Source organism: Camellia sinensis, chromosome 3 (genome assembly GCF_055761805.1).
Source record: "Camellia sinensis isolate YWXY chromosome 3, ASM5576180v1, whole genome shotgun sequence".
Classification (NCBI taxonomy): Eukaryota; Viridiplantae; Streptophyta; class Magnoliopsida; order Ericales; family Theaceae; genus Camellia; species Camellia sinensis.
Genome location: NC_138963.1, coordinates 206,003,631 through 206,029,522, shown reverse-complemented (window position 1 = coordinate 206,029,522; position 25,892 = coordinate 206,003,631). Strand labels below are relative to the sequence as shown.

The window sequence follows — 25,892 nt, the reverse complement described above, 5'->3', positions numbered from 1 at the left end:
CATTCAAAAGTGGCTTTCAACGAGGTGCATTGGCTTGAGTTGCAATAATGGATACCACTCAGCTTTTTTTGTTAGTAACGACGTATGTAAGCAAAAGAAAGTTTGAAAATAAGCTGAGGCCACAGTGTAGATGGGAATCAAATTGGGCCTGGCACTGATTGGGTATGATGCTGAAGTTGTGGAGCGGATAATTCAGATGGAAAACGAAGACATTGATAGAGTGAAAGGTCAAGGGGTGGGGCCAGGTGCTTAATTCTAGCACTTGATAGGGGGCTTTTTGGTGATTTTATTTTATTTTTTTGTTATGAAGATTCTATCCTGGAATGTTTGATGGTTGGGTAGGGCAGAGAGATGTTCAAGGGTCAAGGAATTGTTGAGGTTGAAAAGGGTAGACATGGTCTTGCTTCAAAAAACAAAACGTTCATGTATTGATGTCAGTATCGTTAGATCTTTGTGGCCTATTGATTCGATGGAGTTCATGGCAGTGGATGCGATTGGCAGTGCTGGAGGACTTCTATGCATCTGGAATCCTGAGGTTTTCTTCTTAAAAGAGTGTTGTTGCTCTAGAAGCTTCATCATATTGGGAGGTACTGTGCACACTTCTCTTAATTGTTTCGTTGGTAATATTTATGCACCAAATGAAGATGTGAATAAGAGGAGGTTGTGGAGCATTTTAGTTAATTTGAAGTTTGCCTTCCCTGATCCATGGTGTCTAGGGAGGGACTTTAATAAAGTTAAAGATATTAGTGAAAGAAAAGGGTGTATTAGAAGGGACAGAGGTATGAGAGAGTTCGGTAATTTTACTTGAACTGGTTGACATCCCAATGTTGGGTAGGAAGTTCACTTGGGGAAATTCTCAAAATTGGAGTAGGATTGATCAGTTTCTAGTTAACCCTGAGTGGTTGGAATGCTACAAATATAAAGTTTGGGGGTTATCTAGACTTTTTCTGATCATAGCCCCATTCTACTGATGGAGGATGACAGGGACTGGGGTCCAAAATCTTTTAATTACATAAATGCTTGGGTCTTACACCTTACTTTTCTTGATGAAGTGAAAAGAGTTTGGGATTCAACAAGGGTACAAGGATGGGCAAGCTACGTAATTATGGAGAAGTTGAGAGTTTTGAAAGTTGCTTTAAAAAGATGGAATATGACGGTGTTTGGTGATGTAGACTCAAAGTTGAAAGAAGCTGAAATTGAACTACATTCTTTAGATTTACAATCTGAACTGAGGGTGTTGGATGAGGTGGAAAAGGGCAAAAGAAAGGAGGTATGGGGTGTGATTTGGAAGCTTAGGAAAAGGAAAGAGTGGATGTGGGTGCAAAAGTTTAGGATGGATTGGGCCTTTAAAGGTGACAAAAATACTAGATTTTTCCATATTATGGCTACAAAGAGACATAATAGAAACTTGATTGCTTCTCTTGAGGTTAATGGGGCAGAGGTTGAAGAACCCAGTGAGGTTAAACAAGCAACTTGCTACCATTTCCAGAGTTTATTTACTGAACAATGGAGGTATATGCCAAGAATTGGAGGAGAGTTTAAGAAGATTGAAGCTAATCAGGTTGTTGACATTTTAGGGAGAGTGTTTTCAGTGGAAGCAGTATAGGCTGCTATTAAAGAATGTGATGGCAACAAAGCCCCGAGTCTTGATGGGTTTAATATATATTTTTTTTTCAAAAAAGGCCAGAAATTTTTGCAAGATGACATCATGAAGTTCATGAAGGAGTTTTACAGTAATAGTAAATTGGGATATGGGGTAAATTGTTCCTTTGTTACTCCTATCCCCAAGAAAGAAAATCCTAACTCCCTTATTGATTATTGGCCTATTAGTTTGATAAATTTTCCCTATAAAGTGCTGTCAAAAGTGTTGGCCAATAGATTCAAGCAAGTCCTGCCTAGTGTGATTAATAAGGTTCAGTCTGCTTTTGTGGGGGAAAGAAATGTTTTGGATAGAGTGCTTATAGAAAATGAGGTGGTGGATTAGTGGAAAAAATCAAAGAGGAACGGCCTCATTCTCAAACTGGACTTCCAAAAAGCTTATGACACTGTTAATTGGAATTGTTTGCTACAGATGTTATCCAATTTTAGGTTTGGATCAAGATGGGCACGTTGGATGAAAGAATGTGTGGAATCTGCTCAAATTTCCATTTTGGTCAATGGCTCACCGTCTGTAGAATTTTGTCTACAAAAGGGGCTTAGATAGGGTGATCCTCTTTCACCTTTTTTGTTTAATGTTGTTGCTGAAAGGCAGAATATATTGTTATCCAGAGCTAAGGAGTTGAGTATTATAAAAGGTGTGGTAGTGGGTGGTAGAGAGGTTAATATATCTCATTTACAGTTTGCTGACGACTGTAGACACCCCATTTTTGACTGTCCTCAAGACTTGAACGTCATCGTTTGAACACTCGATGATCATCCATGCTCATGTTCGTTTTGAGTTTCTGAAGGTCTCGGCTGCGCGCCTTGCCTTTGCTTGGTTGTGGACCAAGAACTTGGGGTTTTGTTTCTGAGGGATAAAGGGTGGCTTGTTGGCCAGCCCTACAACCCATCGGCCAGGCCCTGTGCCTATCGGTCGTGCCCTCTCTTCATCGGCCATCAGTGGCGGCTGGTCGGCACCCCTTTTGGCCAGTCGATCAAGTTTGCTGGCCGAGGCCTTTTTATTTCCTTTTGCAGATATTTTTGTGCCACCTGTGATAGCTGGTGAGCACATATCACATCCTCCATACACGTGTATGGAGGGATTGTACCAAGCCTCTAGCTTGTTCAACAAACTTGAGACTTGGATTTCTATAAGAGGTGAGGCCCCTCTCCCTTTCCAGAGGTTCTAAAAATTGGAGATACAAAACATATATATGTATATATATCTCTATATTTCTTCATCTCTCTCTATATTTGCACTTGTTGGTGCTTAAAAGTGTCTTTTCTTCGTACTTTTACACTAAAGCACCTAGTGAAACACCTTCATTACTGAGCTGAGGTTCTTAGAGGTTGCATTTGAGTGGTTTAAGCTTGGTTTTTGCCGCTGAAGTTGCTGTTCTAAAGAGTTTCTTCATGGGTGAGTCTCTTCCCTCTTTAAAGCTTTGTTTTCATAGCTTATTTAGCCCTTTTTGCATATTTCTTTTGGCTTAACTTTAAACTGTAAAAAGCTTCATTTTTAAGTTTTAAAAGTGTTTGTTTAGGCCTCTTTGGTGTTGGGGGTGGTCTACCCCATTTTGTGCCTTGTTTTAAGCCATCTCTTTTAGGCCTTTGGATCACCTTTGTTTGGCCTCTTCACCACTGAAATCCAGAGGAATTTCAATGGTGGAAAAGTGGTTTTGAGGCCCCAAATAGGAGGGGGTTGTCCCCCCTCCTCTTCTCTTGTTTACTTGTGTTGGTGGCTCACCAAAAGAGCATGTAGCCCTATCTTCTTGAGGCTTTGTTTGAGCACTTTTTTGTGAGCCTTTAGACCTGCCATGACTCTTTTTTTGGCTGTCTTGGTCACCTCTTGCATGCTTCTTATACTTGTAGTTTAATCCTACTTGTAGCTTTGCAAAGTATCATGTCCTTCTAGCATGTTGAGACTCTATCTTGGCATGTTTTTGTGACTTTTCTAACATGTTATAACTCTATTTTGGGTTGGTTTGATTACCTCTTACGTGCTCCTTGAACTTGCAGTGCAATCCTCCCTATTGCCTTAACATGCATCATGCTTTGAACCATCTTTTTAGCATGTTTTTTGGCTCCACTCCAACAAGCTTTTACTCATGTTTTTCCATGCTTAAGCTCTGTTTTAAGTTATTTTAGTCATGTATGCCTTGCTTTGTATAGCCATAGTGCAATCTCGCTCACTAGCTTTGAGTTTCCATGTCATTAGCATGCATTGCTTGGGCTATTTGCATAATTTAGCATAATTTGGTATGTGATTTCAGTGTGTGTAGTGTGGTCACATTCTCTCATCTTTCACTCTTTCAATGCTTTGGAGGGTTTGTGCTTTATGTCTTAAACATGAGCCAATATGTATGCCATCTTGCCTAGGCCTTTGGGCTACCATTTCAGTGTGTATTTGATCTTATTTTGCCATGCCATAACTCTATTTTTGGTTGGTGAAGTCATCTCATGCTTAGTTTTGGTAGGTGTAGTGTAATCTTCCTCATTGGCCTTGCATGCGTCATGCTTTATGCCTCCCATTCTAACACGTGTTAGCTCTAGTCCATGCATGTTTTGACCTTGTTTTGACCTGCCTTGGGACTGTTTTGAGTCACCTTGGCCCTTTGGGGCTCGATTGATATGGCCATGGTGCAAGTCCCTTTGCTAGCCTTAAGCTTTGAGCCTCCTAGCATGCTATGCTTGTGTTATATGCATGATTTGGCGTCATTCCTTACATGATTTTAGAGCCTATTTCATTGCCACACTCTCACATTTTCCACTCCTTCAATATGTTTGAGATTTGTTGTCTTCATGCCTTGTTTGTGAACCAATGTGTTTGCATGCTTGTATTTGCTTTTGGACTTCATTTTCAACATGTTTTGGCCATTGTCTTGGCATGCATGAGGCTTGTCTAAGGTTGGTTTGGTCCATTGAGTATTGCATTACATAGCCCGTTCCATGTTCATGTTGTTTTCATGTTGTTGCATTGTATTGTTGTTTGCATGTTGTTGCACTGTATTGTGTTAGCATGTTGTGTGTTGCATTGTGTTTGGGTTGGACGTCAATCCAAACACAAGGAACGAGGGACGTTTCATACTCAAAGTGATGAACCGTGCCTCATTCCTTAGGTCACCGACACCTTTGATCATGTATGATAAGGTGGAGGTTCATCGAGTCTTATGTGTTATTTGTGTGCATTCATTGACATTGATTTGTGCAACTCGACCTCTTTGGCCATCATGCATTGAGATGCGTGATTGATGGCTCGAGAGCCGTGCACTACACTCCTTTGAGCTTGGGACATGATAAGAAGTGTGGTTGCACACACATTTTCTTGTGAATACATTGCCATGCCTCTGTTAGTGCTCTGTTGCAACAAAAAGGAGAATTTACAGGAAACAGTGGCCGACCGGCCATCAGAGCTGCCGACCGGCCATGAAAGGCTGTCGATCGGCTATCAAAAGTGGTCGATGACCATTAACTTTGGCCCATGGCCATTCCTCTTGGCCGACCACCCCTTAGCATGGTCATAAGGTGGATCAGAAGCATCTTGGAAGTTGGCACAATTTTCAGAAGTCTAAAAGAGGGCAAATAGAGACATCACAAGGCAAGGTAGTGGATTTCCGAGAGAAGCCGACCGAGCATGCATGCACCCCTCGCCCCGAGGCTCCTTTTAACTGCTTTGCTTAGCTAGTTAATTATTTGGTTTTATACTTAAGTAGTTAATGCACTTAGCTATTTGTTTCAAATTGAATTGTAATAGTTAATTAGCTAGAATTAGTTAATTAGTTTACTTGTAATTAATTAGCTTAGCGTAGCTAGTTAGTTGATTTATTCGGACCCTCCGTCCAGAGGGAAAATTTTGTAATAAGTGTGCGTGTGTGTGATGCATGTCTTCCAACCCCATTCTTTCTCCCTTTTATTTACCAGCTTTCGATGGTTAGTTTAGGGCATATCTTAATTAGCATCCTTATGCTTGCATGCATGCATCATTCATTTGTCTTGCGTGCACCAGGCTCGGCGCATCATACAAACGACATTGAATTTCAATACTTCCTTGAATACGTGTTTCAAAGCATATTATCGAGTGTTGGATTCATATGCCATCCTAGAATAGTCGAGCCTATTTTAGTTGCATTTTTACATGTGTTTCATTAGGTATCTTAACATAGCTAGGATCATGCATGATTACTAACTAGCTTCTGTTTTGGCTTGGAGTACACTGTGAGTGTTTATACTTTAGCATCCTTGCATGTATGTAAGTGACTGCCATGATAGCATGCTTGCCATGAGGCTGACTACTTAAGTGTTTTAACTGCATGAATGCCTGTGGGTGGAGGCTTGATTGCCTGAATTGGGACAATCCATCAAATGCGAGTTTTAAGCCTACTTGAAGTGCCAAATCATCATGTTTTCTAAGCCCACTTGAGGGTGGCAAATCTGCGACTTAGCCTACTTGCGAGTAGCAGCTTCAAACCATTTTCGAAAAACAAACATAAGATGTTTTGTTCCAATTTGAGTGATTTGGTCTATACTTGTATGTTGTGCGCATCACATAGTAATTCTAGATTAATAATCAGAATAAGAACGCATGTGTTTTCCAAAACAACATTTCTTGATTAGTAGAGGCCGATCCTTTGATCGGGGGAGCGGGGGTGCTCATTTCAGGACCTTCCGCTCTTGTACCCTAGTTCCCGAGCTGAGGCAACTTTGGTGATGACGGACACGTGGCCTTAGGCAAGAGTCAAGGTTTCCTAAATTTCCCCAAAACAAAATATTTAGGTGGCGACTCTGAAATCTGGCAAAGCAGTCCATGTTTGGCGCTTTTTGATTAAAATCAATTTTCCAAAATGATTTGCCGGATTTGGACTCTTTGGTGATTTATCAGTCTTACATTGCACTTTGTGAGATTAGATTCAGAACCGTGACATGAGTCTGAACTGTAGTAGCTAAGAACAACAATTCGTGCCCTCGCGCGCGGAGCAGAGTTCGGGCGGTCTACAGTTTCTGGCGACTCTGCTGGGGATTTAGAGAACTTGACTTGAACAACATGATATGTTGTTTTGTTCACACTTATGTGTTTCTTTGCATTGCATTTGCATTGGTGCGCCTAGGACACCGTGTTTGCCGTCTGCTATTCCTGAACGATTTGTCGAAGGCTGCGTGCCATAAAGCTGATCGGTTATGGGCTCTGCCACGATGGGAACACAAACCTCGATTTTCACCGAGGCACCCTTTTTGACCATTCGACCTAGTTGCATATCGGAATCTGTAGTGACCATTCGAAGCTAGGACAGGTTGCTTACCCGATTGTAGGTTGTTTGAAACCGCTGTGTGCGTAGTGAAACCCTAGCTCCTAACAAGATAGGACAGGGAAACCCTACCCCTGCATAGGGGTGTTTTGGCTTTCACTTGCTTACGATGTGCTTTTAGAGTGTGCCTCTACAAGAATGCATGTATCAGTTTGCAAGTTTGGGAATCAGGGACGCGGGCATCAGTATTTGGGGAAATCAGTTTTACCTGAGGGCATCAGATTTGAGGCAGAGATTTGAGAACAGTGATCAGTGTTTGAGAATGGTTCTTTCAGCTTGTGATTGTCAACTGTGTGTTGTCTTAAATTTAAGCTGAAGTGCTATCCATTTTTCTGCTTATTGTTTCTTTATTATGCTGTATTTATCTTTTTGTAGGGTAGTTTAGCATCATTGCTTCCAACCAGGCAGATGTTCCCTAAGCACTCTTGGCTAGAGGTCGAAGACTTCATTGATCCGAGGATCTGATAGATAGACAACCAGTGTTCCTTTCATTACCTCCGGTTACTAGACGGAGGTCAGGCAGGCGCAGTTCATCAGTACAGCGGTTACCGAATCAGTGGTCCTTATCCACCCCGCCAGTGAGTAGTCAGGTTGAGGTTTTAGTTTCTACCGCAGAGAGAGATATACCTGTTGTTCAGTTAGATTATCACCTTATGGAAAGTATGGAGGACATGATGCGTCAGCTCCAAGAGACTATGCAAGTCATGCAGCGGGATGCTGCTCGCTAAGCAGAGTTTGTCACGTGTCAGGCAAAGGTTGTGGCTCAATAGACGAAACTGATTGCCAGACTTCAGCAATAGCAACAACCACAGCAAGCCGGAGCATCTGCTTCGCATCGACTCCCGCCCCCACTTAGAGTTCCAACACTCGGGGAGACTGCAAATGTCCAGGAAAATACGGACGTCCCAACAGGGCTAGTTTCACCCCTAATCCTATCTAAGCTGTCCAAAGCACCGGCTAATCTAGGGGATACACCATTTGAATTTGAGGTGGATCCAACAGCGCTAAAAGTGAGCAAGCTAGAAAAACTGTTCAAGAAGGCTTAAGGCGTTAATTCCATTCTGGACATAGAGGATGGATACACCAATTCAGCGGTTACTTTGCCGGATCGGATCAAGATGCCGCATATAGACCGATTTAACGGTTCTGGAGATCCCATGGTACACCTGCGGCTATTCTCAGATATCCTAAGGCCAATGGGCCTCTCCAGATTGCAAAAGCTTTCCCTCTTTGGCTGGACCCTGCTGGGTGTTGTGGCTATTTGGTACGTAAAGCTGAAGGACTTTATCAAGAGAAGCTGGGAGGAGATGGCTGAGGCCTTTGTAGCTCAATACTCCTACAACACATAGATCAAGATCACAACTCATGATCTCGAGACAACCAGACAGGAGCCAAAAAAGGGCTTTTTCGACTTTGTAACCCGTTGGAGGGCCAAAGCTTCTATGATGACCATCAGGCCGGTCGACAAGGATCAGATACGGATGGTTATGCGCAACCTCCAACCTAAGCTGATGCAAAAGATGATCGTCTTACCCCTTCCCACCTTTGCGGATTTATATAAGATTGAGGTACATATTGAGGACACCATAAATCAGGGTCTCATTGACCACGAGAGAGAGCAGCCCAAGAGGGCATTTACCTGCAGTACGAATGCAAGCACGAGTAATGCTGCAGCTGCCAGAACTTCCGATGTAGGCATGGTCACCACCACCACTCCAAAAACACTTACAGCCACCCCATTCACAGGCGCGTCCGATACCAGCTCAAAAACAGCCAGATATCCACCCCAAGGCCAGAGAACCTTTGCTCTACTATACATGCCCCTGTCCAAAGCTCTGGGGGTTTTGATCAGGAAAGGGCATTTGAAGCCCCTAGAGCCGCGACCATTACCCGACAAACTTCCTGCTTCCCATAACCCAGCCAAATACTGTGCCTTTCACCAACAACATGGTCACGACACCGACCAGTGCTATAGACTACGTCAGGAGATCTAGGATCTCATTGACAATAGGGTGATCGCACCTCCAGAAAAACCAAATGTGACAACCAACCCTCTCCCACCACATAACCAAGCTCCACTGCCTAAACGCATCAACCTGATCCAAACTGGGGTTGTGTCATACGACCCAAGCATATATATCACACCCTTCCACCTACCCAAGCCTGCGGTGTTCGTCCTGGATAGCACAAACTTGTACATGTTGAGCACCTCCCAAACCCAACCTAAATTGGTGGTGGTGACTATCGAACACAGAACCAGGATGACTTTGGAGGCAAATGAGAATGTTGGTTCAGGGCCTGAGGGGTCTGCGAGCTTTGCATATAACCCGAGTGGTTACAACACATTAACAGATCAGGTTAAACCGAGGGTAGAGTTACCAGTTGTAGCAGAAATCAGTGTAGTTCGGGAGGATGGACCTAATTAGGGGTTAGATGACCTAGTAGAGCTGGAAGAGGACGTTGCAAATCTACAGTTCTTTGAAGAGTAGGACTCAGGGGATGTGAACATCAACTGGTTTGACTTGGATGAATCGACAAAGAATACTGGGTGGCTCAGCGACCAACCGGATGTTGTTGAAGAATCTCAGCCAGAACAGACATCGTCAGAAACGGGGACATTAGCAGTGGCCAGAATCATCGACAATCAACAGGGATCGTCGGAGAGCACCGGTGTTAAGAATTTTGCTCGGGATCCGAGCAGTTTGAGCACATAAGATACTGAACAATAGGCTGCACTAAAGCAGTTTGAGCAGGAAAAGATCGAAGATCTTGAGAGAGCTAGGAAGGCCAAAGACCCTGCGGGAATGAAATGTGCTGTGAGCACAGGAACAGTTGCAACGGAACCAGACAGTTGTCTGTTGGTTGCTGACGGGATGTGGTGGGAAGATGATGACTTACGTCTTGCCCACACTGACGAAGATTGGGGACAGAACCAACCGGATGACACCTAGTATGTTGAAGAGGTTGACCATATGACCAGGAGTGGGCGGTATTTCAAGCCCCCATACTCGGATCCACCAGAGGCGTCCGGAAAGGACAAAGAAGCGGAGAGGCAGAAGAAAAAGCTGCTCAAGGAGGAGGCTGTGCCGAAACAACTTAAGAAAATCTAAGCAGACATCTCCATCTGGGGACTGCTTATGGCCTCAAGAGTTCATAGACAAGCTGTCCTTTCTACCATGGACAAGGCGAAACTTTCAATCGATACCACGCCCGAACAGTTGGTAGGGCTGGTTCTCCCGGGAGAAGCTTCCCCGACCTTGACCTTCACTGACAAGGAACTGTCTCCTGAGGGCTCATATCATAACAAATCGCTTTATATCTCTGTCGAGTGTAGAGAGAAATAGATACATGTGGTCCTTGTTGACACATGATCTGCTATCAATGTGTGCCCGTCAAGAACGACATATGCTATCGGGTTAAAACCCGTGGATTTTGTGCCTACTGCCCAGGTGATACGGGCCTACGATAATACCAGCCGAGAGGTGATGGGGACTGTACAAATTCAGACTCAGGTTGGTCCGGGGCAACAGGATATTGATTTTCATGTCTTGGATGTTCCGGCCACCTTCAATCTACTCCTAGGGCAGCCGTGGCTGCACCAGGTAAAGATGGTCTCTTCCACCCTACACCTGTCACGACCCAAACCTGCCCCTATAGGTTTAGCATCGTAATCGGCCAGAAATCGTTGGACTACCAAAGGCCTCTGAACAGATTAACAAGATTAAGGGGGCTAGCGGAAGCAAATACATAAATATAGTTGTCCAATGAGCTGTGCTGACTTACATGAAACGAAATATTTAAAAACTTTATATACATAATCAAAAGTCATTCATACGTTATACCTACACACATTAAAGTATCTTAAGTACAGCCAACAGAACAACCGAGTCTTACATATACAGAAACAACAGGACTTAAACACTGGACACTTCGGGAACCTCCACGTGAGACACAATGGTTGGCTGACAATAGAACACAGGTCCAAACAAAAAGCCTTCAGGATCGGGCTCCAGAATGCTCACCTATACATATATATACAGACAATGAGCTAAAGCCCAATGAATAACATTAAGGTAAAGGGGTTAGTGAACGAAATCCGAATATATGATAAGCAGAAAACAGACCAGAGCATAATTGTTCTCATATCAGAACATAATAATGGTACATCACATAGAACACATCACAGAACGTCTTCTGACTAGAGTAATCGGTTCCGGATACCGATTAAACACATATCATCACAATGAAGTGGCTAACGAGATCTCGTAATTACTTGTATTTCATGGACCTGCATTTTCATGTCGTCCCCCTCGACTTGGGACTATCTATGGATGCCATAATAGATTTCAAACTTGGGATGTTCGTTCAAGAAAGCAGATATCATTTCAGAAATTAGAACTTATCATATTTCATTTGGAACGTAATTCATATGAACGTATCTCTACAATAACGTTACTCACAGTGGTTCCAACAATGGTCAATCAACCCTCGAGTCTTGACCTACAACCACAAAATACATAACACAAGCACATCTAATCATTACACATTCACGTGGCCAACACGGCTTAGCTTTCATTACGTTGGTTCTTCTTCTTTCTTATCACATTGCTTAAAACACACACACATACATACTTGAAATTCCTTGACTTAGTACATTCATTCCTTAGTGTGTTTCTAATCCATAACCTCATTATCAAAGCTTAATTAAGGCTTAGGAATGCCTAAGATGCAATGAGGATGCCAAAACATGAATTGGAACACTTAGTCAAATTTTCTAAAAATAAGATCCACGCTCGAGCGTAGATTTCCTCGCTCGAGCGGACATGCAAAATGTGAATGGCCGCTCGAGCACACATTCCTTCGCTCGAGCGATCTGTAAAAGACATGAAACTTCTGGGAGCTTGCAATTCACCCTCGAGCGGACTTTTGGTTGCTCGAGCGGAGTGCACGCACTCAGATTGGTCACTCGAGCGTGAACTCCCACGCTCGAGTGTAGATGCAAATTCTAGAATTTCCAGATTGCACCTTCAAGCTCAAAAATCGAATTCCAACCTTCAAACACATCTCTTGGGCCCCAAAACTTGAGATAACAAAGTAAACTTGTAAAACATGAAGAATTTAGGATCATTTCATAAAATCATGGCCCAAGGGTTTGCCAAAAGTTCCCAATTTCAACTTGAACTTCAAGAATGTTTATGAACACAACATGCGTGAATTTTTCTAGTATCAAACTTCTCAAAACATGATCAAACACCACAAAACAACTTGAAACTTGATGATTTTCCCAAATGAAGATGAATTTCAAACATGCAAATGAAGATGAATTTCAAACATGCATGAGAGAATTCTTGGAGTTCATGCTCAATTTGTGAGAAAATGTACATGCATGCATGAATTGCAACTCAAATCTTTAGTCTATGCTCAATATACACCTCAAACTCATAATCTTGAATAAATTTCATGTTAAATGACTTAGTTACACAATCTAGAGATTGTAATCTTACCTAGAGTCTTGAATTACTCTTGTTCTAGCACAATCTTTGATCAATTCAAGCTATAGCCTTCAATTCTTCTACAATCTCTTCCTTTCTCTCACTAGAATTGTGCTCCCTCTCTCTCCAAAATGTTTCACCAGATTTTTCCGCTCAAGGGAGATGAAAGAAATGAGCTCAAATGAGCTTATATCTCATATATATATATATATATATATATATGTTTATGGTGCTAAAACACATTAATTAGAATATTAAGCTAACCAAACATGACTTAATTAATCAGACTAAATCAATTTTTAATAAAATTTGCCATATGATTCTAAAAATTCCAAATAACATATCGGTGTAGTCAATTTCGGTTTCGGATGCCGATAAGGCTTTCAATTTACATATTAAAGTGGAATTCCAAACAGATGTTTCTATAAGTAACAGATAGAAAGCCAAAATCATACAAAGTGCAGAATAAACACATAATTTATTTTAATCCACTCATTAACATCATTAAATACGGATTAGTGACTAATTACAGATAGGGGTTGTTACAGTCTCCCCACCTTAAAAAGTTTGGTCCTCCAAACTCAAGTTATCTTATATCAAAAGAAATGATGTTCAGCGAAAATATAACTGCAATTCTTTACAAAACAGAAGCATAACCATATTCATAAGTATGCTCAAAACCCAATCTCGACCTTAGCTTCGCACCGAAATAAAATCACAAATCATATACAGAGATTAGGGTTCGTATCAAAACAGAGTCTTATACCTATTCAGATTTTAATCAGAAACAAATTCATATACATGTTCATATTCACATTCTTGTCCAGATGACACACAGATGTCACAATTCTTACTTAAACATACGTGATGCATTCATTAGCACCAACAGAGCAGATACAGAACAGATGCAGACATGTGAGGGTTACGAATAACCAGTTCCATAAAGGAACCTCCGAATCTAGGTAATAGAGAATACACACGCTAAGCCCCATGATGGAGCCTCCGGTACAGGTAACAGAGTACAGACAGATTAAGTTCCATGATGGAACCACCGATACCGGGTAACAGTCAACAGATATCACATAATACCAAGAGTCACACGAATACATATCATGAATTGGACAATCATTCAGCATACAACATATAACATTTCAAAAAACAAAACTTATTTTGTCACACAGAAAATAAATACAGTTGGACATAACTTTACTACGTTATTATTCACATTACTTATATCGAGTACTTATCGGGGTCATAGATTCACACTGTTTCCAGTTATTAAGTCACAGAGACTTGATTTACTCACTCTCGAGTCATCCATCCGGTCCTTGTTAGATTTGGTTTTCAATCCGGTAATCTTATTATAGTTAATCCAGGTCATTCAAAGTATAACAGAAATACAAGGCAATTTCGTACGTTAACCCCATAGCAGTAAACGAAATTCCAAAGTAATCATTCATATACTATTCATCAGCCTCAGTATCCACAGATTCAATCGTACTATGTGTCAATACAGAAGCAGTCCTACTGATTACATATTCCCCCAGGTAATCAGAGTTTATAATCAAACCAGTCTGTTGTCACAAATCCCAACGGTCAAGTTATCAACAAATAATCATATCAATCATTCCGGGCAACGGTATAGTCATATATATACATGTCCAGGGTCTAATAACCTTCCCAATACAGATTCACGAGGTCTATGTACAGATGAACACAAAATAGTTTCCCAAGATACAATAGTTAAGGCAACAAGTCATAAGTCTACTCAGTCTAGATACAAGTGTAGCGGACACAAAGAGTGTGTTGAGTTCAATTAATTAACATCCTACGCAAAGGTATAGGCATATGTAAGTCCAAACATGTTCCATATCCAGTCAATAATAGTGTGTGTCCATATTTAACAGTTTGAGCATAGTTCAACAGGTCAGTCACGATAGTTCAGATCAACCAGTAAGTCTCTAAGTGTTCATTAACCACGGTTCAATCCCATCAATACTAATAGTATTACAAGCATGGAAATATACAGGCAGGTACGAGTTATCATTTAGGCATTCGTTCACAATTCATAAGCAAAAGTTCGTTATTCCAAACTGACATAGGTTCTCAATTTCAGAAATTCCGTACGTGGTTGATTCATGTATATAATTCGAGATCATGGGTCTACTCATTTGATGATGTCAGTAAATATATAACAGTTCAGTTCAAGTCATGGTCGTACAGATTTTCCAAACTATAGTCAATCATGATGTGTTTCCATGTTCAATAGTTCTAGCATAGTTCAAAGGTCATACCTAACAGTTTATATTAAATTTTGCAATATGGTACAAGGATTTAACCCAGCAAGTTCTCGTTGTCCATAAGTCTCAACAATTCCCAAAGCTCAGGTAATTCGTTATAGGGTTTCGGGCATTTCACATAAAATTAGCAAGTTTTCAAGGCAGCCAATAACTAGGGGTTCATAATTCTAATAATTCAATTGGTTCAATTAACATGTCCACAATCTATATCAAGTTAAAGAATGTAAACTTCTACACAAATTCCCATATAAACAATCACACATAGTTAAGGTAATACCTGCGTCAGTTGTTTCAGTGTTCCGACCATTTTCTAGAACTAAGGTGTAGGAACAGAACCAGTCGTACTGGCATTAGGCCTAGTGTTGTTCGGATGAGTTCGTGGGCAAGATTAAGCCAAGTGCCCTCTCTGACCACATCTAAAACAAGCCCCTGATAGGCGGTGACAAATGCCCCAATGTTGTTTCCCACATTCTTTACAACTAGGTATACCATTGTTCACATTGCTTCCCCAACTCTCCTTGTTCATAGTTATTGCCCTAGATTTTTCATTCGCAGAGGTCATCTAATTACTAGTCATTTCGACTTTCTGTTTCTTCTATTTCGTTCTTTCGGATTCAGTCGATGATGCTGATTTTGATATTTTCAAGGCTGCTATGTTTGCCTCGGAAATTAAGGCCCTATCAAGAACATCCACGTATTTTGGCAATTTTAAGACGCCAACTTGATCAAACACATCTAAGTCAAGCCCACCTTCAAATTTTCTAGCCTTTTTGTAGTCAATGTCTATTGTGTGGGGTGCATATCAGGCCAGTTCGGTGAATTTTCTTTCATATTCGGCCACAGTCATTTTGCCTTGTTTTAGTTGTTCAAATTTGGATACCTTCTTGTCCCGGATGCATTGGGTAAAGTATTTTTCGAAGAAAGTTTCTTTAAACCTCTCCCACATCACACCTTCATTATCATTTCGTACTAGCATCCACCATCTCCTAGCTTCTTCTTTAAGTGTGAATGTTGCCAACAAAACCTTATGTGCCTCAGTACACGGAAATACCTCAAATATTTTCTCAGTTTCTAAGACCCAAGCCTCAGCTTTCAACGGTTCAATACTCCCCTAAAATTCCGGTGGTTTCATCTTATTGCATTTCTGTGCCAATGTTACCATATCATAATTAGCTGGTTTAGGTACATGTATTTTCCCTTGTTGCTATTATTTCAGATTTTCGGTTAAGGCTTCAACCATTCTCTCTAACCGGCTAATTCTAGCATTAGAAGATTCAGATTCATCTATATTCCTTGTCCTTTTCATTGTCTACACACAAACAGGGTGATTATTAATATTGGTATAGTCCTTACTGGCTTCATGTTTCATTTTCACGTCAAATCAAACAGGCTGTCATTTTATTTAAACTCAAATATATTCACGTAGGTTACGTAGTCTTTCACATTCATATGGTCATGTTCACAAGAATTACACATTCAACATTACATGTTATTTCACATAACTTATAGACTCATTCCTTTCCACTTCCAATTCAGATATGCTCATAATGGTTCGTACGCTTAAACATGGTAATGCAATGCCCCTATTTCATTTCTAGGACATCCTATAGCTCGTATGGACACGTGTGTGTGGTATAACTTGTGCTCTGATACCACTCTGTCACGACCCAAACCCGCCCCTATAGGTTTAGCATCGTAACCGACCAGTAATCCTTGGACTACCGAAGGCCTCTGAACAGATTAACAAGATTAAGGGGGCTAGCGTAAGCAAATACATAAATATAGTTGTCCAATGAGCTGTGCTAACTTATATGAAACGGAATATTTAAAAACTTTACATATATAATCAAAAGTCATTCATACGTTCTAACCACAAACATTAAAGTATCTTAAGTGCAGCGAACAGAACAACCGAGTCTTATATATAGAGAAACAACAGAACTTAAACACTAGACACTTCGAGAACCTCCACGTGAGGCACAATGGTTGGCTGACAACAGAACACAGGTCTAGACAAAAAGCCTTCAGGCTCGGGCTCCAGAATGCTCACCTATACATATATATACACAATGAGCTAAAGCCCAATGAATAACATTAAGGTAAAGGGGTTTGTGAACGAAATCTGAATATATCACAAGCAGAAAACAGACCAAAGCATAATTATTCTCATATTAGAACATAATAATGGTACATCCTATAGAACACATCATAGAATGTCTTCCGACTAGAGTAATCGGTTCCAGATACCGATTAAACACATATCACCACAATGAAGTGGCCAACGAGATCTCGTAATTACTTGTATGTCATGGACCCACATTTTCATGCCGTCCCCCATGACTTGTGACTATCTATGGATGCCATAATAGATTTCAAACTTGGGATGTTCGTTCACGAAAGCAGATATCATTTCAGAAATCAGAACTTATAATATTTCATTTGGAACGTAATTCATATGAACGTATCTTTACAATAACGTTACTCACAGTGGTTCCAACAATGGTTAATCAACCCTCGAGTCTTGACCTACAACCACAAGATACATAACGCAAGCACATCTAATCATTACACATTCACGTGGCCAACACGGCTCAACTTTCATTACATTGGTTCTTCTTCTTTCTTATCACATTGCCTAAAACACACACACATACATACTTGAAATTCCTTGCCTTAGTGCATTCCTTCCTTAGTGTGTTTCTAATCCACAACCTCATTATCAAAGCTTAATTAAGACTTAGGAATGCCTAAGATGCAATGAGGATGCCAAAACATGAATTGGAAAACTTAGTCAAATTTTCTGAAAATAAGGTCCACGCTCGAGCGTAGATTTCCTCGCTCGAGCGGACATGCAAAATGTGAATGGTCGCTCGAGCGCACATTCTTTCACTCGAGCGATCTGTAAAAGACATGAAACTTCTGCAAGCCTGCAATTCACGCTCGAGCGGACTTTTGGTCGCTCGAGCGGAGTGCACGCACTCATATTCGTCACTCGAGCGTGAACTCCCACGCTCAAGTGTAAATGCAAATTCTAGAATTTCTAGATTACACCTTCAAGCTCAAAACTCGAATTCCAACCTTCAAACACATCTCTTGGGCCCCAAAACTTGAGATAACAATGTAAACTTGTAAAACATGAAGAATTTAGGATCATTTCATAAAATCATGGCCCAAGGGTTTGCCAAAAGTTCCCAATTTCAACTTGAACTTCAAGAATGTTTATGAACACAACATGCATGAATTTTTCTTGTATCAAACTTCTCAAAACTTGATCAAACACCACAAAACAACTTGAAACTTGAAGATGAATTACAAACATGCATGAGAATTCTTGGAGTTCATGTTCAATTTGTGAGAAAATGTACATGCATGCATGAATTGCAAATCAAATCTTTATTCTAAGCTCAATATACACCTCAAACTCATAATCTTGAAGAAATTTCATGTTAAATGACTTAGTTACACAATCTAAAGGTTGTAATCTTACCTAGAGTCTTGAATTACTCTACCTAGAGTCTTGAATTAGTCTTGTTCTAGCACAATCTTTGATCAATTCAAGCTATAGCCTTCAATTCTTGTACAACCTCTTCCTTTCTCTCACTAGAATTGTGCTCCCTCTCTCTCTAAAATGTTTCACCAGATATTTCCACTCAAGGGAGATGAAAGAAATGAGCTCAAATGAGCTTATATCTCATATATATATATATATATATATATATATGTTTATGGTGCTAAAACACATTAATTAGAATGTTAGGCTAACCAAACATGACTTAATTAATCAGACTGAATCAATTTTTAATAAAATTTGCCATATGGTTCTAAAAATTCCAAATAACATATCGGTGTAGTCAATTTCGGTTTCGGATGCCGATAAGACTTTCAATTTACATATTAAAGTGTAATTCCAAATAGATGTTTCTATAAGTAACAGATAGAAAGCCAAAATCATACAAAGTGCAGAATAAATATATAATTTATTTTAATCCACTCATTAACATCATTAAATATGGATTAATGACTAATTTCAGATAGGGGTTGTTACAGCACCAAATGCTGAAATACCCCCATGGGAAGGGGGTGGCAATTGTTTTTGGGAATTCTTCAATCCATCCGCCGCCAAAGATTTCTACACCAGTTTTGGAGATTGAGCATGGTGAGGAGGATGTGTTTTCGTCAGGATTTACCCTAGCTGAAGCTCGGGTTATACAAAACATACTAGCTATTGATGAGGGGCTATACGTCAGCGCACAGTCTGTCTACCTTATGAACAAGCTCCAGCACATCCCCAGGATGAGATTTGGGCGAAGTGGTCGGAAAGGCATCGCAGCATCGGCCGAAGTGCCTCACAACCCATACACCTTTGGCTTAGGTTATCTGCCTACCAAAGAGGATTGGGCGGGGAAAGGAAAAGAGATGGCCGGAAGAGCCAGAGCCAAGCAGGCTGGGAAGCATTATGAGTTGATGCACTGACCTATCCAGGGCACCCTGAACGGACGCTTTGTCCGGGAGGGGGAAGACTTCCCATTCTGCGACTTTCCAGAGCCATGGCTAAATGCAAAGAGGTGGCGCTTGCCGGGATTTGAGTTTTTCTTTGACTTGCAATTGTTCGGGGATGATGTTGTCGAAGAGCAGACAGACCCACCAGCTGAGGCTAAGCAGTGCAAGGAGGAGGGTTCCGAGAGCATATAAATTGAGATGGGGGTAGCACTGGCTTGTCTACTCTCAGCTCCTCTGATCGTACAAGAGTGCTTGGGGGATAACTTCTCAGTTTCCATGATCGGGAACGAAGTGGCTGTGGGCCCATCTTCAAATATTCTAGATGCATCCATCGCACCCTCCCTCGTCTGGCAATACGAGGAGGGCTTTTTATCGAGTAGCACCGGGTCAGGTAGTGAGCCAGAATCTGATTCCACTGAGTTTGTGGAGTTGGAATCAGGTTCCAGCTCGTCTGAGTCTGAGTCTGTTATTCTTTGGGGTGATAACTCGGATGCCACTGTCCTGTCCAGGTCGTCTTTTTCTTTTTCCTTTGAGTCTGTTGTAACAGAGGAATCAGGCGGACTAGATGTTATTAATGAGAATGGTATGGCTGTGGCTTCCGAGTACTTTTTGTGCCTTTAATTTATTGCATTAATCAAGACTTTCAAAATTTTGATGAAAACGACGAGGAAGAAATTCCTCCGGTTTTGCAATATTTTCTTGATCAAGAGCAAGAGAGGTTTGTTAAACCCTTGGTTAATGAAATCACCACAATTAATGTTGGTACTAAGAAGGACCCGCGGCTAGTCCCGATCGGATCCACGTTGTCTTTGGAGGAGCGCGAGTGCTCAGTCGCTTTGTCAAAAGATTTCAAAGATGTTTTCGAGTGGTCCTACGAAGACATGCCCGGAATCGATCCTGAGGTTGTACAACACCGGATCCCTCTTGACCCAGAGGCCGGACCTATTAAGCAGAAGCTCCAAAGGATCCGCCCGGACTGGGCTCTGAAGATTAAGAAGAGGTCACCAAGCAGATTGACGCAGGGTTCCTGCTAGTATCTGAATACCCTACTTGGTTGGCCAATATAGTTCCGATGCCGAAGAAGGACGGAAGAATTCGGGTATGTGTGGACTTCAGGGATTTGAACAAAGCCAGTCTGAAGGACGACTTTCCTTTACCGCATATCGACGAATTAGTGGACTTCACTGCTGGGCATGCGCTGCTCTCGTTCATGGATGGGTTTTCAAGCTACAATTAGATTTTGTTGGCACCCGAAGATAGGGAAAAGACTGCTTTCACCACCCCGTAGGGAACCTATTGTTATAGGGTAATGCCGTTTGGGTTGAAGAACGCTGGGGCTACACATCAACGGGCTGCGACCATAATTTTGCATGATATGATTCATAAGAGGTTGAGGTGTACGTGGACGACATGATTGTTAAGTCCAAGGAAAGAGAGGGCCACTACACCGCCTTGCAGACATTCTTCCAACGGATTAGAGAGTATCGGTTGCAGCTGAATCCTCAGAAATGTACATTTGGTGTTACCACAAAGTGGTATCGAGGTCGATCCTTCTAAAATCAAGGCCATCTTAGAAATGCCACCACCGAGGACTGAAAAGGAGGTGCGAGGCTTTCTGGGTAAAGTGCAATTCATAAGACAGTTTATCGCAAAATTAACCTTGATTTGTGAACCACTCTTTGGTCTCCTGAAGAAAGGAAAGAAGTTCCAACAGGACGACCGATGCCAAGTTGCTTTTGAGTAGATCAAGCAATATCTACAGAACCCACCTGTGTTGTCACCGCCTGAGCTAAGGAAACCATTGATTCTGTACCTATCAGTGACCGGAACTACAATGGGCTGCATGTTTGCACAGGAGTCTGAGGACAAAGTGGAGAAGGCTATCTACTACCTGAGCAAGAAAATGCTGGATTATGAGACCCGCTACACTCCGCTGGAGAAGGCTTGTCTAGCCTTGGTAAGGGCTACCAGGAAGCTGAGGCACTACCTGTTAGCTCACTCTGTAATACTGGTTTCGAGATTAGATCCCATCAAATGTCTTTTCAAGAAATCGGCACTCACGGGTAGGCTAGCCCGTTGGTTGCTTCTGCTTTTCGAATTTGATCTGAAGTACATGATGCGCAAGTCAGTGAAAGAGAGAGCAGCAACAGAGTTCCTAGCTAACCACCCAGTCGAAGGGGATGAAACAGTTGAGTATCAGTTCCGAGGCGAGGCCATTCTGCATGTTGAAGAAGAGACTTGGATGATGTACTTTGATGAAGCATCAAAACAATACGAGTATGGGATAAGGGTGTTGCTGATAGCACCCGACAATTCCCGTATACCCTTAACATTCAAACTCTGGTTCAAAGTATCGAACAATGAGGTAGTGTATGAGGCATGTATTGCTGGACTAGAAACCGCCCTGGAACTAGGGGCAAAATGGTTGGACGTCATCGGAGACTCGAACCTTGTTGTATCTCAAGCTAAAGGAGATTGGAAAGTTAAAGAAGAAAAGATAATAATCTATCACCAGACCTTGGACGTTTTGATTCCTCGGTTTGAGAAACTTGAACTTCGCTTATCTGTTAAGAGAGAACAACAGGTTCGCTGATTCATTAGCAACTCTATCTTCTATGATAGACATCCCTTTTAGAGTCCGGATGTGTCCGATCATCATTGAACAGAAATTCGTGCCGGCCTACGACCTGATTGCTGCCATAGATGAGGTACAAGATGAGAATCCCTGGTATTACGACATCTGGAACTTTTTGGAACAAGAGACGTATCCACCAGAGGCAAATGCTACAAATAAGAGGGCAATTCGAAGAATGGCTACTCAGTTCATCGTCAGCGGGGGTAAACTGTACAAGAGGGGTCATCTCGGGATGCATAAGCTATACGTTGATACTGAAGAATCCAAGCGCTTGATGGAGGCCATCCATGGAGGAGAGTGCGGAGCGCACATGAATGGGGTGATGCTAGCCTGGAAGATCCTTAGACAGGGTTATTACTGGTCAACCATGGAGGAGGATTGTATTGGCTTTGTCCGGCGATGCCACAAATGTCAGATCCATGCAAATTGCATGAACATTCCGCCGTCAAAGCTGTACAACATGACTTCACCGTGGCCATTTTCAGTGTAGGGGATTAATGTAATTGGGGCTGTCACTCCGAAGAGGTCCAACGGGCATGAGTACATTCTGGTAGTGATAGACTACTTCACAAAGTGGGTTGAGGCCCAATCTCATGCGGTGTTGAAGGCATCGCACGTTGCTAAGTTCATGAGGAACAACATCATCTGTCGCTACGGGGTCCCGAATGAGATTATTTCGGATAATGGTTCCCACTTCAAGAAGGAGGTGATCGACTTGTTGGAGAAGTACAATGTGGCTTTTCATAAGTCATATACATATCGGCCGCAAACCAACGGAGCAGTTGAGGTCGCCAATAAGAACATCAAGCACATACTGCAGAAGATGATAGAAACCTACAGGGACTGGCCAAATAAGCTGTCATTCGCTCTTTGGGGCTACTAGACTTCAATTCGAACTTCTACTGGGGCAACTTCGTATTCCTTGGTTTATGAGATGAAGGATGTTCTGCCTATCGAAGTTAAGGTTCCGTCATTACGGGTATTGGCTGAGTGTCAGATAACTGAGGTAGATTGGCAGCAAAGTAGGTTTGAAGAACTCATGCTCTTTGACGAAAGAAGGCTGAAAGCACTGTATCACGTCCAGGGTTATCAATGAAGAATTGCTAGGGCTTTCAACAAGAAGGTTAAGTCCCAGAATTTGAAAAAGGGGGATCTAGTGCTCAAAGACAACCGAGCTCCCATCCACGACCCTAGGGGCAAGTTCAGACCTAATTGGACTGGTCCTTACATCATTACGTCTATCTGGTCAGGTGGAGCTGTCGTTCTGATGGACGTAGATGGCCTAGCGTTCTCCTAGCTGATCAACATGGACAAGTTGAAGAAATACTATTCCTGAGTGGCTCGCTAGGCCGAAAACCCGAAAGGGCGACCTAGGCAAAAGTTAGATCACAGAAAATTTGAAATAATAAAAACTGAGCTCACAAGATTGAAACCCCATAAAGGGCGGCCTTGGCAAAAGTTAGAGTGCAAAAGGAGAGTGTTAATACACGAGTGAACCTGGGCTGAACTACGTAAGGCTAGATTCCCATCTTCGAGATACATAGGCAACTTCATTCTGAAGTCCAGCCATAAACACTTCCAAATCAACTTTGTCCGTGCGATCATATTGGTCATTTTTGTCTATTCTGCATTCAAGAGCTCAATTATGATCTCCAGTGCAGTGCTATTTAGACTAGGGGCAACTTTCCAGTTGCTGGATCCGGGGTTGTACATCTCAGTGATAGATCTCGGGCGTGCCTAGTTGTGATCCATATCGAAAATGGTTTTGAAAAGTTTTAATAAAAGTTGATTTTTCTAAAATTAATCTTTTTATGACTGAGACCATTTTTGGACCAAATGGAAAAGTTTCAGTACCCACAACCTTCAATTACATTGATTTCAGTACAGAGTTCTCTTGCCCCTAAATACAAATTGAAGTTGCTTTTTATTACATTCATAAAGAAAACTTAAAAGTGTTGATAAAGCAATAAATTCGGGGCATAGTCAGGTGTTCCTGCATCCCCTCCCAGAGCTTGTGGAAGCCTCTGATGCCAAAGTAGGCCCAACCTGCGCCTCTTTATCAAGCCAAGCTATGCATTCATCAGAGAGGGTGCAACTGAAAGTGGGAACGGGGCCAGAAGCTCTCTCGTCCTCAATGTTGTGGCATACCAAGCTAGCTGTGCGCCTCGGACTGGAAATGTGGCAGGGTACTCTATCCCTTCCTCCGGGCAAGTCTGATCGTGTCTGAACTGGCGCCAAAATCGAAATAGGAAGTAAAAGACACAGTGTGTCCGGCCGATCAACTGAATCCTAGGCTGGAGAGTCATGCTGTAGCTCATCGCCGATAAATTGAGTCAGGGGCAGCGCCAAGCAATACTGGCAGCAGACAAACTTCACATCCATTCGCACCACCATCCCTCATCAGGGGCATCGACTAGACGTCACCAGAAGAAATAGCCACGAGCTGAATATGCTGGGCATGAGTCCACAACCTTCAACTTATCCATCAACCATATCTGGGGAGCGATGAAAAATGAGAGATTAAAGAATAGAGAGGTGTACGTGGAGAGAAAAGTGAGAAATGGGGTTTTGAGAGAAAATCCGAGCCTGAGGGCCGAGCGATGCGAGAAATATATGTGAGATGGGGTGGAAAACATTACCTACTACAGTAGTGTACTCCCCATGAACCTAGTCGTCTCCCGGCGATGGAAGGCATCCAAACCCAACAACGTCTCAGCTAGTGTCATGGCGATACAGATCTTGCCCTCTTTTAAGCCTTAGGCAACCTCAATCAAACAGACGCTAGACCCATTGGAGCTTGGGGCAAGCAATAAATGAGACAACATGCACAACTAGAGGGCATGTCGCCGAAAATCCTGCTAGCGATGATCGTCGCGGTCACCGGCATCAGAAAATCGACGAATCAGACTCGGAATGTCCAGTTCTCCATCGCGGATCAAAGACCAAGTGTCATGCAAAGTGAGTCTGCACATCCGTCCTAAGGCTTAGATGTGGCCGAAGAAGAATTGGGGCAAGATTTCTTCATCTCTCTGAGATTCCATCAAAGCTTGGAAGTCTTCAAAAGTGGGATACATCTTTTGTCCGCCAAAGCTAAAAACGTGCATAACCAGATTCCAACACCTTGCCGCGGCACGGAGGAATGGAAAATGCAGTGGGGTGCGGCTCAGCGTGAATAGTGCATTTATTCCGAAGCCCCAGAAATTCAGCTTTTCCGAGCCATCTAAGTTAGCAATCCAATTTACGAGATTTTGGACAAGAAATGCCTCAATTTGGTGCAAAAACTGAGTTGAAATGGAGAAACTACGAAGCTGGGGCTTTTGTAGAAGATAAGGTGTTAAGTGGAAAACAGGTGGCAGCATTCTGGAGATTCTTGCCACTTTTGGCCGATCGGCCAGTAATGTTGGCCGACCGACCATCTTTTTAGCCGATCGGCTAGTATTGGTGGCCGATGGCCATTTCTTGTGGCCGATGGCCTTCTACTCTGGTCGATGGCCCTTCCTTTGTCCTTTGAAGCTGTCCATGTGTTGGAGGTGTTGAGAACTTGTGACTTGTTCCACTTCCAATGGCTTTCGGTGACGATTTTGCGAAGTTATTGAGTTCTATTTACATTTGATTAGCATTGTTAAGTCCTGGTTTTGCTTATCGAGTTGTTTTGGTCTTTCAGTCGTCAGTTGGTTCACTCCCTGATTAAGGTAATGCAATCCGAGTGTGCAATTTTCAAACAAAGTCCAATCTCATTTACATTGTTATGTGATGCGATGCGATGCGATGCTTAGAATATAAAATGTAACACTTTTTCAATAAAAAAGCTATTTTCATTACATCATGTTTTCTTTTGCAAAAGAGTACAAAGTTTTGAAGAACATAAAACCTGCCAAAGGCAGTACAATGTGCAAAAACTACAAGCAAAAAGAGAAATAAAGCAAAAACAAAACATTTGAAATCGGCACCAGTCACCTCAAGAGTGGGAACCCCTCCTCGCCCTCTTCCTCGATGAAGGCCCCGAACTGCTGCTGTCAGCTTCGCT

General features: G+C 42.1%; 1 protein-coding gene across 1 annotated transcript; it reads left to right on the top strand.

The window, feature by feature from the left end:
- Window positions 1-130: 130 nt before the first annotated feature.
- On the top strand, window positions 131-1,606 carry LOC114290049 (uncharacterized). Its single transcript, XM_082918777.1, has 3 exons — window positions 131-245; window positions 348-779; window positions 1,053-1,606. The coding sequence occupies exons 1-3, from the start codon at window positions 131-133 to the stop codon at window positions 1,604-1,606; spliced, it is 1,101 nt and encodes a 366-aa protein (XP_082774903.1).
- Window positions 1,607-25,892: the final 24,286 nt, after the last annotated feature.

What these genes read in the sequence shown, in the direction of transcription:
- LOC114290049 (XM_082918777.1), top strand. Translation starts at nt 131, where the DNA reads ATGGGAATCAAATTGGGCCTGGCACTGATTGGGTATGATGCTGAAGTT. An exon ending in AGGTCAAGGGGTGGGGCCAG is followed by an intron (nt 246 to 347) that starts GTGCTTAATTCT and finishes TGGGTAGGGCAG; the next exon opens with AGAGATGTTCAAGGGTCAAG. An exon ending in GTGTATTAGAAGGGACAGAG is followed by an intron (nt 780 to 1,052) that starts GTATGAGAGAGT and finishes TTCTTGATGAAG; the next exon opens with TGAAAAGAGTTTGGGATTCA.